Here is a 17,703-nt window from a genome sequence, read left to right as displayed (position 1 = left end):
TACCACTCATGTAATCTCAAATTATTAAGGCTAGGTGTGACCATGCAAATTGCTGAAGTTACTGGAAACAGTATTTATACAGGGTAACGAAGATGAAAGATTTTTAGAATACACCTCTTTCTCCAGGCCGTTTTCTAGAATCCACTCCTTTCTCCAGGCACATACAACAGCATCCAGAGATTTAAACATATGTCTAAATTATACATAATAAACAAGAGGAAGAAATGTATATCCAGTTATATATTCCAACACTGGCAATGAAGAATAAGCAATCTGGATAAAATTGAGACTGGCTTTTGATTTCAAGTTCTCTTTCTCTGATTATTATTTATATGCTGTATTTTGCTTGCAGTACTGGTAAATTATTTGCTACCATGCTATAACAGTGCTTTGAGCATTGCAGTGGGTGGTCAAGGTAGTTATATAAAAACCTTTTTTGTTTTAATCCAAGCAGAAATTCAACACCATTTAAGTAGTGAGCACATGGGTACTAATTTTTTGTTCAGTACCTTTCTGTTTATTTGATGCTTATGGTGATATATGGAAAAAGCTATGTATTTTCACTTATGAATATTTATACTGCTGCAGAACAGTAAATCTACATATAGTTTTTACTGATACAGATCTGATTTTTTTCCTCCCCCCCCCTTTCATACAATGGCACTCAATTTAATACAATGGCACTGAAAATTCTCATAGTGCTTTCATCATTATCTGCTAAAATATGGTTTTTAATGATTTCTACAAGGAATGATGAAACTTCTACAAGGACATGAGCTTAACAACCAGCAAACTTTTAAAATTAATTTTTGGTAACTGATGAGGCCAGTCATTTGAGGCTGTAATTTCATTAAATACTGCAAGCGATAAAAAGGATGTATAATCAGAATATGATAATTTGGGTTCATCTCCAACTGTTTTAATGATCAGAAAGTCCTTTGATGGAACAAGCCAGGGTTCAATTTACATACATACACTTAGGAAATAAGGAGCATTTTGGACTTAATTTGATAGACGAGGAAACAATTCCATTTGAAATAACCCTGCATGAAGGAAGAGTTAGAAAACTATAATGTCATTTAATTTATTAATAAAAAACATATGTCTTTGCAAAAGTTGTGTCAAAAATTTCTACTGGGCCATTGAAGGCCTTTTGTACATTCAGTGAAACCACTACTGCTGATTTCAGGGTTTTTTAAAGTATACATTTAAAATATCAATGTAATCTAACAATATTAGAAACCTGCCTCTTTTTTTAATATTTAATAGAGACATTGGGTGACAGCTTGAACAATCAGCACAATTTTTTATCAGACTTTAAAATCAACATCATATAGGATTCCTTAAAGGAATAAGAAAAAAAAACTTTATTCAAAGAAGTGTCATAATAAATTACAACTGTATTGGACCAAGGGCCATTGCTAGCTGTATCAGACCAGAACTAGTCCCAGACGTTATAGTTTCTAGATCAATATTGCAGTCAGTACTAACTAGGACTGTTGGGCCTGAAATCAATAGGAAAATTTCCGGTTCTATTAAATGATGAGGGCAGAACACCAGTTTTTCTCCCATAGTTATAATATATACTTTTAATATATCCAGTGGCATCAAATTTTCTGCCCAGTGTTTGTGACATATCACAGTTTCTTCCTGTACAAAAAATTTATCTGATAAGACTCCTATCCAAATGGTAGCTCATCAGGTATGTTATGTAAGGATAGGGTTCCCTTTCCTTCAATAAGTCCTCTTGAAATTTTGCCTTTCATTATTACAGATCTCATAAACTAAATAGGAATTAATATACTAGAATGTCAGATGCAAAAACCATTGTAACCAACTGTACCAGATGAGTTTAAGAATAACAAAAACTGATGCTTGCTACCCAGAATATCTACTTATTGATTAATAAAAATCTTTGGGAGTTCTGCAAATATTCAACATTAAAAAATATAATAATAATAATAATAATAATAATAATAATAATAATAATAATAATAATAATAATAATAGTAGTAGTAAAGTTGGAAGGGACCTTGGAGGTCATCGAGTCCAACCCCCTGCTTAGGCAGGAACCCTACACCATTTCAGACAAATGGCTGTCCAGTCTCTTCTTAAAAACTTCCATTGTTGGAGCATTCACCGCTTCTGGAGGCAGGTTGTTCCACTGGTTAATTGTTCTAACTGTCAGGAAGTTTCTCCTTAGTTCTAAGTTGCTTCTCTCCTTGATCAGTTTCCATCCGTTGCTTCTCGTCCTGCCTTCAGGCGCCTTGGAGAATAGCTTGACTCCCTCTTCTTTGTGTCAGCCCCTGAGATATTGGAACACTGCTATCATGTCCCTCAAATTTTATGAAAATATCCTCATTTATAATATGTTCATTTAATGTATTAAATTCAACAGATGACAACCAAAGGTAAATTCACCTACATAAATTAGCTAGAAGCCATTAGTGACCAAGATATATGTCATCTAACTCTGCATAACAATCTACTTTTATATTTGCTGAGAATGATTTGGTTTTTAATAGAACAGTACTATTTTGAGATGTAAGTTTTATCTATGTTTATTTATTTACATCCTGCCTTTATTATTTTTATAAACGAACACATACAATACTCCCATTTTTCCCACAACAACCACTCTCTGAGGTGGATTGGGCTGAGAAAGAAAGTGACTGGTTCAAAGTCACCTAGCCAGCTTTCATGCCTAAGACTAGAATTCATGGTCTCCCCGTTTCTAGCTTGGTGCCTTAACTATAGACCAGGGGTAGGCAACCTTGGCTCTTTTATGACTCGTGGACTTTAACTCCCAGAATTCCTGAGCCAGCCATGCTGGCTCAGGAATTCTGGGAGTTGAAGTCCACGAGTCATAAAAGAGCAAAGATTACCTACCCCTGCTATAGACCAAACTGGCTCTTGCTGACTTCAGTGGAATTTAGCTTCTTGAAGAAAATCTAAGGCTGTAATGTGAGTCTGCACAAAATCTAAGGCTGTAATGTGATGTTGTTGTAAATTATATTATTTTGTAAGCTTTTCAAACTGAATTTACAAATGTGTATCATAAAATGCATCATCCATGCTGTTTTGACAAATGTAGACAATTTTTTCTCATTAAAGCTGGCAGTAGCTTGTTTGCCAAAGCTGGAATATACTAAGCTAAGCATAGGAGTTAGGAAATAACAAGACAGAGGGGAGCTAATTTATTCCAGGTCAACTAACATACATCATTTTGATCACTCACAAAGAGATACAGGTTGAGTAACAATGGCTTTAAATCAGGACAAGTATATTTTTTAAAGCATCCCTGCTGACTGCAAATGAGTTAATCAAATTGATTATTCACTGGCAACATATTCTCACATTTTTGTTATTTCTGTTGACAACTATTCTAAATAAACCACTAAAACACTGCAGACACTTGAAAAGCTCTATTTGCCAGCTCAGAATAAATGTGGCTGTAAGGTATATGCAATAATTCCCCACGTCAAAACAAATGAAAAAGGATGACGTTCATTCTTTAAATCCTTTTCCACAGCTTTATTTTTAAATTTTGGATTCACAGAAGGGATCCTTCCTCTAGCTCCAGTACTTTTTAACCAATTTCTGTCTATTAAAGTTGACACAACCGACTGCTCGTCTTCAGCTGCATTTAGAATTAAAGGTTTCTCTTGCATGACTTCTCGCGCAACCTTCTGGAAGTAATTTAATATGACAGAACATTTTCATCCATATTCCCACCAAATGGCTCCTGCTCTCACAAAGAATAATTCTGCCAGAAAACTAGCTTAGCTTTTGGGAACAGCATTATTTCTTACTTTCAAAGCTGCAGCATTTCATAAAATCATAATCATAACGAATCCTAAACTTCATGATTAAAATATCTGCATACCCTTAACTGTTCCACAGATCCACGTTTTTCTGACATGTCATAATACTGTGGCAACCTATGAAAAGTGACCATACCATGTATGCATGCTCCTGCTTCTGAGAAATTAAGGCAGATACTCCTTTGAGCCGGTTCACATACGTACATGTATCATTTGTGTGTGGTACCACACTTTTACTTTCAGCACATAGCAACATTTGATTGCTCTTGAAATACGTACATGACTGGTCCTGATTACTGTTGCAAGGGAAATCACTGAGAATGTCAGAAGTGCAGGCTAGTTTGGGTAATGAAAAGATATTCTGGAAAAAGGCTTTAGTAGAGGCTACCAAGGGAAGTATGGCGAACTGAATATGGCTCTGCAAAAGTGGAACTGATGAGTATGGCAAAGACCAGTGAAACAATGAATAGACCAGTTCCTTGGAACATCTCCAGATAAGGAGAGAACAAGAGATTGTCCTCATGTACTCTGGATGGTTGCTCCCAGTAAAGAGACTGCAGGACAGTTTTCTGCAGGTTTGAGAACAGGAAGATGCAACTATAGCAGACGTTTTAAGGGACAAATAAGTTTGCAAACCTCATTTCCTAGCCATTTTCAGAAATTGTTCATTAACTCCTATTAAATTATTAGAGATCTTTTGGAATAACAAGTACGAAAACACGAGGTGAGTTTCCCCTCAATCCTGAATGAAAGAAAAAAAATTAATCATAAACGTAAGAATTTAAAAAATCTGAAATAAACAGCAAAAAGCTACATAAGATTTTGATTTAGATTAGAAAGTTATAAACAAACTAAGGGCCAAGATAAAATTCAAATATTGAAACTTTCACAATAGGATTTTGGGGTTAATTATAAATTACAAACAGCTTCTCATAAGAAATAATTCCTACATTGATATTGCAAGACATAACATGGACAAGTAATTTCATTATTTCAAAAGTTAAGAAACTAGAGAGGACTAAAGATTTTCGGTAGAGGAAAGATATACAGGCCTGTAAGATAATGCAAAATGTTCTGGCAATACAAATACTGAAGGAGACTTCTGATGGCAATAAAAAATAGTAGTAGTGTGCTGCAGCTGCCAAAAAAGCCAACGCAGTCCTAGGCTGCATTAACAGAGGGATAGAATCAAGATCACGAGAAGTATTAATACCACTTTACAATGCCTTAGTAAGGCCACACTTGGGATACTGCATCCAGTTTTGGTCACCACAGTGTAAAAAAGATGGTGAGACTCTAGAAAGAGTACAGAGAAGAGCAACAAAGATGATTAGGGCCCTGGAGGCTAAAACATAATGAAAAATGGTTGCAGAAATTGGTACGTCTAGTTTAATGAAAAGAAGGACTAGGGGTGACATAATAGCAGTATTCCAATATCTGAGGGGCTCCTACAAAGACAAAGGGGTCAACCTATTCTCCAAAGCACCTGAAGGCAGAACAAGAAGCAATGGATAGAAACTAATCATAATGAGAACAATTAACTAGTGGAACGGCTTGTGAGTGGTCCAACACTGGACGTTTTCAAGAAGATATTGGACAACGATTTGTCCAGAATGGTATAGGGCAGTGATGGCGAACCTTTTAGAGTGCCGGGTAGGGTGTGGCCAATTGGGTGGGCATGGCTACAGTGGTAACGGCAGACTGGGTGGGACTAAAAAGTTCAACCAATCAATTTCAACTTTGCAAGATCTTTTTTTTCCCCCGCAAGAAGTTGAAATTGACTGATTGAACCTTTTTCTCTTTTTTTGCACACAGCAATGGAGGCCTAAAGCGAAAAGGTTTTATAAAACCTAGCTGAAGGCCTAGGATTGGGGCGACAGCGCGCGTGCCCATAGAGAGGTGCCTCTGGCACCTGGGCCATAGGTTCGCCACCACTGGTATAGGGTCTCCTGCCTGAGCAGGGGATTGCATTAGAAGACCTCCAAGTCTGTTATTCTGTTAGTAGCCATAATATCAACAATGTCGGATAGGGATGATACTTTGGATAGTGATGAGGGATGGGTTCAGAAGGGTGCTTGAGAGTGCCCAAGAGGTGCCATGCAGGTCAGGGATAATGCACAGGAGGGTGCAGTCTGAGTGCCCAAGAGGTTCCCTTCCATGCAGGTCATGAGAAGCACACGAGACCATGTGGGTCAGGAAGGGTTATGTGGGAGGTGCACAAGTTGGGAAGGGTGCAAAGGGATGTGCAAGAAGTGTTGTGCAGGTCAGGGAAGACGTGTGGGGACTGGTGCGGTCAGGGCTGGCTGCATAAAGAGTTTATTAAGAGGTGCCATGCAGGTCAGGGAAGGTGCAGGATGGTCCTCCTCCCTTCCTATTTCAGCAGGCAGGTAAATGGCTGCTGCTGGGTGAAGGAGGAAGTGAGGAATTGCAAGACTGGCTGGAAAACTGTCATAGAATGTTGAAAATGAAGATCACACGACCGCAGCAGTAGCCAGTACTAGTGAGACAGCTAAAACTTTCTCAAATTTCAGCCCCTTGGAAGTCATGGGTCCCAGATTTTGGACACATTCTCTAAGTTAGGTCAGCGTTTCTCAACCTTGGGAACTTTTAAGATGTGTGGACTTCAATTCCCAGAACTCTCCAGCCTTCAACCCCTAGAATTCTCTGGCTGGCTGGAGAAATCTGGGAGTTGAAGTCCACACATCTTAAAGTTGCCAAGGTTGAGGAAGACCGAGTTAGCTATTTGAGGTACCCTGGCTCAAACAGTGCTGCCCTAGGAGGCACCCGTTTGACCTGCTAAAAGTCACGACAATGAGAATTTTACTAGTACATAGATTGTAAACATTACAGAGTAAAAGAAAATGTGCACTCTGTGGGTTATCACAGATATTGTTTTAGCAACAGATTGAGATAACACTTTTTCGTATGACATTTTTTAATTCTTTTGAGATTGGAACTATAATATTTGCTCACTGATTCAACACAAAAGTGAGAAATTTCACAGAGTGTTCTTTTATGAAGAACACTTATCTGTAAATTGTGTAAAACTACAAAAAAAATAACAAAGAGTTTTATTGAATTATGAATCTTGGTTAGATTTAGCTTAAAACTCCAACCGCACATGCATACTTGAAAGCAACATTAATTGAACTATTTAACAGTTATTTCTTAATAAAATGACTGATTAGGTTCCAACTATAAATAATCTGACTGCTTGGAAACAAGTGAGTGCACAATTATTTCAGAATCAAATAATTATCGTTCTTAATTCTTTCATTAAGAAATTCTGAATGTTTTAAATCATATACTACAGTAATCCAGTTGTAATATATTTGAAGTTATAGGTTAATCATTCTAAAAGGTAAGAACATTGCAGGAATATGTACAAAAGATGTTACTGGCTGGCATACTGTAATTCATTATTAACTCTTACTTGAATGAATCCAATTTTAAAAATGTATTTAGTAGATTGTCCAAATAGCCATTATAATGAAAACATGTTCAATATGGATTCACATAGTGCAGTAATTTCTCAATTAATTTCACAATGAAGAAAACTTTAAACGGATTCAAAAGTACATATTTAATTGTTGAACCTCTGTGCCTGTTGCTAATTACAACTACGAGTAGTACTGATACTACTTATATTACTTTATTACTTCCTTTGATCTTATATCCAAAGGTCACTTAAAGTGGCAAGGCCACTTTTGAAACATTTAGTGTATTAATTGTGACAAGGTAAATTACTAATCCTGATTCCTTTCATTAAGCGGGTAGCAGAAAGTCCACATGCGTGAAAAAAGCAGGCACATAAACAGATTCTTACTGCACTGTTCTGGTGAGCCATAAAGAATGCAAATTTATACAAACTCCATGTACATACCTAGAATAGTTCCTATTGTGTTAAAACAAACACATATAAAACTAAACTCTTCAGTGCAGAAAAATCTGCCCTTCTCCCTTCTTAGACTGAAAAGTATCCTGTGCTTATGTGTACCGGTACTTAAATAACACAAAGGTGTCCTCTCTCTTTATGTCTTAGTATTACACTATAAGATTGTTTCCATGTATGCAAACTCCATTCTAGCAATATCATTATATTTAAGCATTAAGTGTATCTTGTAAATATTATAGGCTTCCAATATCACTGATGTCTGTATAGCAGAAAAAAAACATATTTACATAGTAGCGCTTCAAAATTTTGAACTGACTTATAATGAGGCCCAAATAGAAGAATAGCTAAAGAGGTATGCATATGGGGCATTTTGTCCACGTGATTGCTATTGCCAATCTTGCCCATGCACAGTCCAAGGAAGGCACAAAAAACCTGAATTGTCATCTAGTTACATTATAGCTTTATAATCCTGCAATCACCAACATTGTGTTATATCTTTTCTCCTTAAAATCCCTGTTGAACATTAAATGAGAACTAAGTAACGAACCCATGTTAATAACCAATGGTTTACAGTTTTTGGTTGCAAAGAATGTTTGGCTTTTGCAGAACATTATATGCAACCATATTCTTAAAGTATTCTGGCTTTTCATAATTCTCAAACTTTCCTTTGTGGATATAAATTTAGTCCTCCCAACCCATCCCCCCCCAATAAAGTCTCTCGTACAAAAAAATGGCTCAGAAATCTCACTGCTGTATATACTACACACAGATAAACTAAGACTTTTAGATGCCAAAATGTATTTAAAAAATCAGGTTTAGCTTATCCACTGAAAGGCCTATTTGCAAGGACATACAGTAACACATACGTACCTATATTTCCTGTATATTCTGATGTATCTGTATACAAGCAGCTGTAGATAAAGCAGCTCCTTGAATTTTTAACCCAAAATACTGTGGAAAAATACAATTTGGCTTATTCGAGGGTGGTGCATTTTTCATAGTATTTTGGTTAAAAATTTAAAGGGTCAGCTGATCCACAGGTGGACTCATACAGCAATTTTACTGAAGCTCTCTTGACATCTTCTGAAGTTCTCTGATGTTCATGTTATGCGTAAGTCAATGATAGCTCTCTGTAGAAGCACTGAAAATGATGTAGGGACCTATATTAAGGCTGTTAGTATTCTTGAGAATAACATAGAAAAGTAAGAAAACTAACGAATGGATAATAGAACAAACCAATCCAGAGTTCTCATTTGAGGCACAAATGGCTAGCTTGGTTTATTGTATTTTGGACACATTATGCAAAGGCTCAGTTCCCTTGAAAAGAAAGAGAAGACAATTAGCAGCAGCAAGGTGCCTGTACTTGAGTGGTGCACTATTGGAAGATCTGAAGAGCAAAGGTGGGAGTAGATCATCTTGGAGAAGATATACCTATGTGGTCGCTAAGAATCAAAACTGACTTGATGGCACGTATTCAATCTATCACTTTCCAAAGATTCAGAAAAATAAACCAAGTTTGAACTGGGGCCATGTTGGGAAAATGCCAGCTAAGCTGGAAGTAAGTGTTCCAATATCTCAGGGGCTGCCACAAAGAAGAGGGAGTCAAGCTATTCTCCAAAGCGCCTGAAGGCAGGACAAGGAGCAACGGATGGAAGCTAACCAAAGAGAGAAGCAACCTAGAACTCAGGAGAAACTTCCTGACGGTCAGAACAATTAACCAGTGGAACAATCTGCCTCCAGAAGCGGTGAATGCTCCAACACTGGAAGTTTTTAAGAAGAAACTGGACAGCCATTTGTCCAAAATGGTATAGGGTTTCCTGCCTGAGCAGGGGGTTGGACTAGATGACCTCCAAGGTCCCTTCCAACTTTATCATCATCATCATCATCATCATCATCATCATCATCATCATCATCATCATCATCATCATTATTATTATTATTATTATTAAGGGATCAACAAGGGCCTAGCTTGGAGTCCTTGCACAGCCACAAGTGCATAAGCTTCACCTCCCCCAAGATCCATGAGCCTTATCTGGTCGTTCCCACGGAAGACAAGCAATCTGGTGAGATTCTTGTAACATAGCTGGTAAGCAATAAAGTTACTGGCTTTCACTATTCACAAGTGGCTCAGGTTGCTTGCATTGATAGGCCAGCATGCAAACCAATCTAAGCTTTCTCCATAACCACTTTCCTCTTACTTATTAGGATGTGGTAACAGGAGGAGTAGAATTATTATTCCCTGCATACTGTCATAAACATGTAGAACATTATGAAACGTTTCACTGTTCCTAGCTTTTAGACCAGTGGTTCTCAACCTGTGGGTCGGGACCCCATTTGGGGTCGATCGACCATTTCATGGGGGTCGCCAAGCAAGGCTGTCCGCCATTTTTTTTGTCCGCCATTTTTTTTGTCCGCCATTTTTTCCCCCTTTTCCGGCGGGTGCCTTACCTCCCTTGGGCTGGGCCAGCTGGTGGTCGGCCTGCTCCGTCTCTGCTGCTTGCCAGCTACGCCTCAGCCGGCGCAGGGGGCGGAACCACACATGCGCGGCGCTCCCGGGCAGGGAAAGTCCTCGACTTACGACCGGTTGGGTAGTCCTTGACTTACGACCGGCTTAGTCCTCGACTTACGACCGGTTTAGTCCTCGACTTACGACTGGTTTAGTCCTCGACTTACGACCGGTTGGGGTCGCGGCATTAAAAAGGTTGAGAACCACTGTTTTAGACATTACCCTATATACCTATGATAGTGAACAGAGGTACTGAGACCCATGAAAAGTTTATATTGTAAGGTTTTTATATCCCTTTTGTCTACATTTATAGCATCTTTGGAAATCAGGAAAGAAAAAATTGTCCTAAATTTGTCCTAAATGTTTTTACATTGAGGCCCTACTATATCTTACATATTCCATATTCCTTTCAATCAGGATAATTGTGGGAAATGGACAGAAGTTACACCTAGACAGTGTGTACAAAACAGCCTTTTCAGGTTAATCTAAAAGGTTTGGGCCAAATTAAAATGCTTGTCATTATAGAGCCATGAAATCCAGTGTCCTACATAATATTCACTTTGCAGTCACTCTGCCATGATAAAAAGATATAGGCGATACTGTCTTAAATTGACTATTATTTCAGTGAGTCCTCTATGACATTTTCTTATAGAAGTATAGCTGTTTTGCAATTTGCTTTGATCTAGTTTTAATTCAGAGCACTGCAATATACATTTGAAAGAAGAAGCATTTAACCTTTTGGCAGCACTATCAGTATTCCATAAATACTTTGAATAATAAATTAAATGGTCTTGTTTGAGTTAGAAAATCCTTGCTCCTTTCATCAGCAAGGTCAATTATTATTTTTCCCATTTGATTCTAAAATCTGAATACCATTAACAACACTTTCCAGACCGAAAGGGAATAGATAATTAATTTTATTATTATATCAAGGATGACTATGACAGCGTGTGTCTGTATGTGTGTTAGGATTACACAAATTTAAAAGGTGAATTATTCCTTTTCTGAAACTGTGGTCATCACAAATTCAGATTATAAGCAATTCCTAAACAAGGTATGTAAGAATGTCCAACATATAAATAACTTCCAAAATAAAAATATAGAAAAATATTTATGATGCTAATCATTAAGCATATTCCTCCAGAATAATTTGGCTAATAAAACAGATCTTTAATTCCTTCCTTATAAATGCCTGTGCAAATATAGCATCTTCTACAGTACTAAAAACAAAACAAAGGATGGTTTATATTTAGACAGTTGCCAAGGAAAAGTGTGTATTGTTAAATACATGCTTCCTTCACACTGAATATATTGCCATTCTTCATTAAGTAAAATATTAATTGTAATTGGTTTATAGAACAACAGTGGCTGGAAAAACTAAATATCCCATAGTTAAGGGATCAACACAGTAAATCTATGTTACTATAAGATTCTTTCCTGTACAGTAATAATTGGAAATTATTTCCAATTATAATATGTCAAACTGTAGCATCATTTGAATCCTTAACCATAGTTTGATTCAACACATAGCCTATGGTTGTAAGTTAGCATATCACATTTAAATTTAACCTGAATGTGTTATTCACAGAAAGCAAGACCAACTGATTAATCTGAATCTGAAGAAAAAAGTCTAAACACTTTTTTGTAGGCACAGTGGAGAAGGATAGGATAGGATCAGATCTGTGCAAGTATGCTTCAAAGGAAGGATTATTGTTAGCTACAGATGACTGGTTCTGTAACTCACTATGTAACTAAGTGAATAGCACTAACATACCTCGACTTATAACCATTTGCTTAATTACTGTTAGAAGTTATGACAGACTGCCCTGGGGGTTCTTATAACCTGGTTCTAAAGTTCTGATGATTGGGCTCCCCATTCAGTCATGGGGACTGAATTTTGGGTGTCTGGCAATGGCCTGCATTTACAGCCGTTTGCAGCATCCCACAGTCACGTGACAACGTTTTACTTCCAGTTTTTGGCAAAACCAGCCTATAGTGAACGATCAGTTTGCTTAACAACCGCAACATCTGCTTTATGATGGCAAAAAAGATTGTAAAGTCAGGTGGGTTCTGTTTTATGACCATCCTGGCTTATGATGGTAATGGGCAGGCTCCAAGGACTACCTGTATACAAATTCAGAAGCAGTTTCTCTAATAACTATTTAGCCAACCGGGGTCATGTGTCTTCTTGAAGAAATAGCAAATGACCCCTCAGTAACTTTTAGAATGGCCTTGTTATAAATTCCATCCATGCAGTACATTTAAATATAACTCTTTTTTTTAAAGTTCTGCTTACTATGAAGATGTGATTACTTCCTATGTATGTTATCCTACCAGCAGAAACAACATTTGGGATAATTAGCACGTAATTTGAAAGCTTCATCTATTTGAATCACAATTTGCTCTTTTTAGTTTTTGCTTTGCATATTTGCAGTTAAACAAGAATAGGTATAATTATAGACCAAGAATCCATACCCCAACTATTTTTCTCAATTATGTAGTTCGAAAGTCCCAAGTACATATCGTACAGTTGATCTGAATTATTACATCTGTCACCATTTGAACATTTCACGGATGGTTATTTTCCTTTCTTTTGACAAACCACACAATGAATTCATGGCACAACCCAAAATATGTCAAATATTCTTTTTTAGGGACATTTAAAAAAGAACAAGAGAAAAGCAGTAAGATAGAAAAAAAAAATAGAGGGTAGAAAAAGAAGAGCAATCTGATAAAACTCACAATCTGCTTCTAGAATGGACCGGACAGATCTAGCAAGTTCTTTGGCTTCTGTTGCAAGAGATGCCGCAAGAGTGTGGCCATTCCGTCCCAGATGTGCAAGGAGCATTTTTGAAGAGATTGTGGCTTTCCTGTCACTGGATAAAATGATCAGAAAAAAAAGAACAAAGCATTTTCTTTACACTGTTGCAATATTTTGTTTAGATCAGAGGTCCCAACCTTTCTGCCTTTGTGGACTGGTGGAAGGGGGGAGGGAGATAGCATGGGTTTGTGTAAGCAGCGGGCATGCACTCGCCCGCCACCTCCGCAGCCCGGTTCCGAACAGCTCAAGGCCCAGTATTGCGTCATGGCCCACAGCCCTGGTTTAGGTCACTAAATGCATTTTCATTTTCATCTATATCTAGAGTAGTCAAGGATTGATTTACCAGAACACTTTATTTTGACTTGTAATATTTCTCAATATAAATTAACACCATTTTTTGAAATAGAGGACAAAGAGGTTAAACACTGCATGGTGAAGTGGACTACACACTTTGGCTATTTTATAAATATGGATATATGGCAAAAATGTGAGAAACTGATGTTTTCACATTGTGTCCTAATTTAAGAGAGCAATATTATAAAATAATGCACCAATGATTTACAGTCTATGACCTGATTTACAGTCTAAAATGTATAAAAGAATATCAAGTAAGCCTTGGAAGTGTGAAGATGAAGAGGGGACTTTTTACCATTCACCTTTCAAGGGGGACTTGTGAAAAAGCAAAGGAATTTGGGTGCAAATTAATACACTGTGGATTAACATAATATTATGATTAAACCAGAATTGTATTTATTGGGCTTGATAGGTCTGTTGGCCAAAAGGAGAGTGAATAATAAATGAACAATTGCATTAAATTGCAACAGAAGACTGAGAGCTATAAATCAACAAGACAGCGATCCACATCAATACGTGAGAAAGATTATTGATTAGGTAGAAGTCACGTATAATTGTATAGATGGAAACATGATTCTAATGTTATATTGTATCCACATCTCTCTGCTCTGAAAGCTTAAGGGAAGGTGGATTGTATTTAGTATTCTGATAGATTCTAACCCCCAAAATCTGATTCTATTCTCAAAATTCCTAAAAACAATTTTCAACAGGATTTTGTGTAACAAATTCAGTTGTTTAGCCTTGGCAAATCTGATATTTCTATGGAGTCAATTCTCTCTATCTGTCTCAAAATAAGACTACTTGTTTCGTCAAACAGAATCTTCTGGGTTTCAACATTATAAAGCTAATTTTTAAAAAAAAGACGTTTTTACAAGACATACCCTAAACATTCGTTTATCATGGTTTCAAATTCTTAGTCAAGAACCTAAGAAACGGGTCTCAATTTCATAATTAAGTTCTTTTAAAGTTGTCGTGTGTAAAGAATGGAATTTCACTGACCTCCCGATGACGGTACATTATCATAAAGCCCATGTCAGATGTCCGTTTACCATCTTTAGTGAAAAAGAAATAAAACAACAATTTCCAAAAGCAAAATAGCATGGCTTTCTCTTTCACTGGTTATATAATCATCAGTCCCCCAAGTGTGCATTTTGAAACCACACAGCTTTATATACCTGTCTCTTAAGAGCTTTATATACCTGTCTCTTAAGGTACGTTAGCTTTGCTGGCAACAATTTACACCCTTCTGAAATCAACAGCCGTTAATACCCTTCTTAATGATTCTTGATTCTTTCAGTTGCTATCACCGTAGCAGTTAGCAGTCTTATCATTCAAGTGCCCATGAATTCCCTGCTCTTGTTATCAGGAAAGGTAGCGAGGCAAGCAAATCAGCATCCAATCTGCAGCTGGTATGCTGTAATCTACCAACAATCCTAACAGTAGTGTTGCTTAAAAGCTAAGGTTGGAGACAGGCTTGGCTTTGTGAGATATGGACAAGATCACCCCTCTCTCAAGCTGCTTCTGCCAACTTCTGTTTCGTCCTACACCGTGGCATCTAGAACCGGGGTAGCGCAGTAGTTAGAGTGCAGTATGACAGGCTGACTCTGCTCACTGCCAAGAGTCTGATCCTGACCGGCTCAAGGTTGACTCAGCCTTCCATCCTTCTGAAGTTGGTAAAATGAAGACCCAGATTGTTGGAGGGATTAGGCTGACTCTGTAAACCGCTTAGAGAGGGCTGTTAGTCTATGTGCTATTGCTATTATTAGAAGAATGCCTTGAGATATCTCTAGTCCACTGTTCAAATTATGGGAATAAAAGTAGGGAAGAGGTTTAATGAAAATTATCCCCATGTGTTATCTAAATAATGTCCTATGAATATATTTTTAAGACAGAATCTAAGAGATCCAATCAAAAAGGGAAGAAACAAGAACTCCTTCTAGCCTCATATGATTTGAACAATAATCTAGTGACCAAATACATTGCCCCAAGCTTCTATATCGATGTGAAGCTGTAAGACATAATCATGTAAGAACAAGAGAGAGGGGATACTGGAGATGGCAAAAACAGTATTGTTAATGAACATCTTTGAGAATTTCTTAAGGGGCAGAAGAAAACAAATGTCAGGGATTCTTCTTCCTTCCCTGGTGATCTGCTAGAAAAGCAACTATGATTAATACAGAAGGCAGACTGGAAAGGGAACCCAACAGCATTAGCTACATCCCTTTAGAGTTGGCATCATGGATTGTACCACTAAACAAGTTAAAAACTAACAATAACGAAGTAAAAGCCAAAGCAAGGACATATCTTATTATTAAACATTGAGTTAATAATCAGAAAAACATTCAATGAAGTCTTATTTGAGTTTCTGAGACAATCTAGAAAGTTCTAATGTGAAAAATCTAGTTTTAGAATTCTGTGATCTTTGAATTACAAATCCTAGATTTGCAGCAATAGCTGAGTTATATAAAATATTTGATATCCTTGCATAGCATCAGGCTCCTGAACAGAGATTTGTCTGTTCACAAAGGGACTTACTTTCTCAGAGATGTTCTAGTTCTGCTTTCTGAATTTTTAGGTTTTTTTTTTTTACTGAAAAGAAGAATAGGTTTTCAACCCATTAATAATAATAGTGCAATTAAACAACTTTTAACAACACATCTTTTTAATAATTAATATAATCAACATACTCTAGTCCCTTGAAGGAAAAATATTTGAATTCGCCGTTACCTCAACAAATTCTAGCAATTTTTCAGTTGCCACCTCAAAGGTCTTCTTGGCTGTTTCAGATTTTCTTAATTGACAATCAAGGACAGTAATCCTCTTCCTTAAATCTTGCACACTCTCCTAGGAAAAAAAGAAATTAAACAAAAACAAAAACACTAGCATCTAAATTTCAAGGTAGGGAGTCAACAAAGGAGCGAAAAGGCATTACCTGTACCAAGATCTGATCTAGCATCCCGACACATTGCAAAATAAACAGTTTTATAGTGGGGGGGGGTTTCAAGTGAACGTGAAGGTGATTAAAATAATGGAGAAACTGATCCATATTTTAAAAGAAAAAGTGTAGTCCAGCACCCTTAGAGATGGTTAATTATTTCCTTAATTTGTAAACTTTTCATGGGTTGTATTTATTTAGCACATGGCATACAATTGTCAAGGAAATCTACATACGCTAGACACACACAATGCAGTCCTGACAGCCTAGAACGCTACTTCATTTTGTTCAGTGCTTAGGCATCTATCCTTGGCGCACTGCGGGAGGCGAACTAGCTTTACACCAACTAACTGGGTTGTACATCTATCAATGACAAGTATAGGAAAAAAATAGGGCTTCCTCTACAAGCAGAGTAAGGAAGCCACACTGAGCGGCAGATATTCACAGTGAGGATAGTGTTTGACTGTGGTGTCAAGCTAGGGCAGTAGTGGCGAACCTATGGCACACGTGCCAGAGGTGGCACTCGGAGCTCTCTCTGTGGGCACACGTGCCATTGCCCCAGCCCCGTCTTTCCCTGCGGCCCCTTCCTCTCCAGAAGCCCCCCTGGAGGAGAGTTGCCCCCAGGCGCGGCCTGCATGGAGCAGCGCAGCCAAGGACATAGCCGGGCAGCAGGGACAAGACTCTGCCCTCGTGCTCCATAGCGTGCAGATGATGCTGCGGGGTGTGGGCGGAGGGTGTGGCTGCCATGGCGCTGCAGGGCTGCCTGGGTGATCTGCTAGGGTGGGCCATTGAGGCAGTGCATGGCCCTGTGGGCAGGCAGAGCAAGGGGCAGGTGGGGCGGAGCAGGCAAGGCGAGAGGCGGAGCGGGGGCGGGTTTTGGGCACTCGGTCTCTAAAAGGTTCACCATCACTGAGCTAGGGTGTAATAAGGTGAATTCAGGAACCTGTTTTGACATGCATACTATTTAAATATTAGCCATGGATATCCTGAGCCCTAAGATGATAAAAACAGTACAATTATACCCTCTTCCAAAATTACAACTTTATATTTAAATGTATCGTAGCCTATGGTATAATAATTGCCTCCACTTATTATGTATTCCAAAGCAGAGTTCCCCAACGTTTCCAGCTTTGCGGACTGGTGGGGGGGCAGAGAGTTCAAGTTTCAAGTTCAAGTTTATTGCATTTATATCCCGCCCTTCTCCTAGTGGACTCAGGGCGGCTTACAGCCAATTAAAACAAAACAATCGATACAAATCTACAAAATTTAAAATCAATTAAAAGATATATCCAATAGGCCTATTCTTATTTAAAAATTAATTAAAAACCAATTTAAAATGTCCCTAGGCCAGTCCTGCCTGCTGAAACA

General features: G+C 37.8%; 1 protein-coding gene across 1 annotated transcript in view; it reads right to left on the bottom strand.

The window, feature by feature from the left end:
• The window catches only part of STXBP4 (syntaxin binding protein 4), a 98,237-nt gene that overhangs the window by 21,279 nt on the left and 59,255 nt on the right, over positions 1 to 17,703 (bottom strand). Inside the window, exon 20 of the mRNA XM_029287289.1 lies at positions 12,968 to 13,101. Coding sequence (XP_029143122.1) covers positions 12,968 to 13,101 — 134 coding nt within the window. The remainder of the gene's footprint in view (positions 1 to 12,967; positions 13,102 to 17,703) is intronic.

The sequence above is a fragment of the Protobothrops mucrosquamatus genome, unplaced genomic scaffold, assembly GCF_001527695.2.
Source record: "Protobothrops mucrosquamatus isolate PMUCROS unplaced genomic scaffold, P.Mucros_1.0 scaffold_285, whole genome shotgun sequence".
In the NCBI taxonomy this organism is placed as follows: domain Eukaryota; kingdom Metazoa; phylum Chordata; class Lepidosauria; order Squamata; family Viperidae; genus Protobothrops; species Protobothrops mucrosquamatus.
This window is presented reverse-complemented; position numbering and strand designations above follow the sequence as displayed.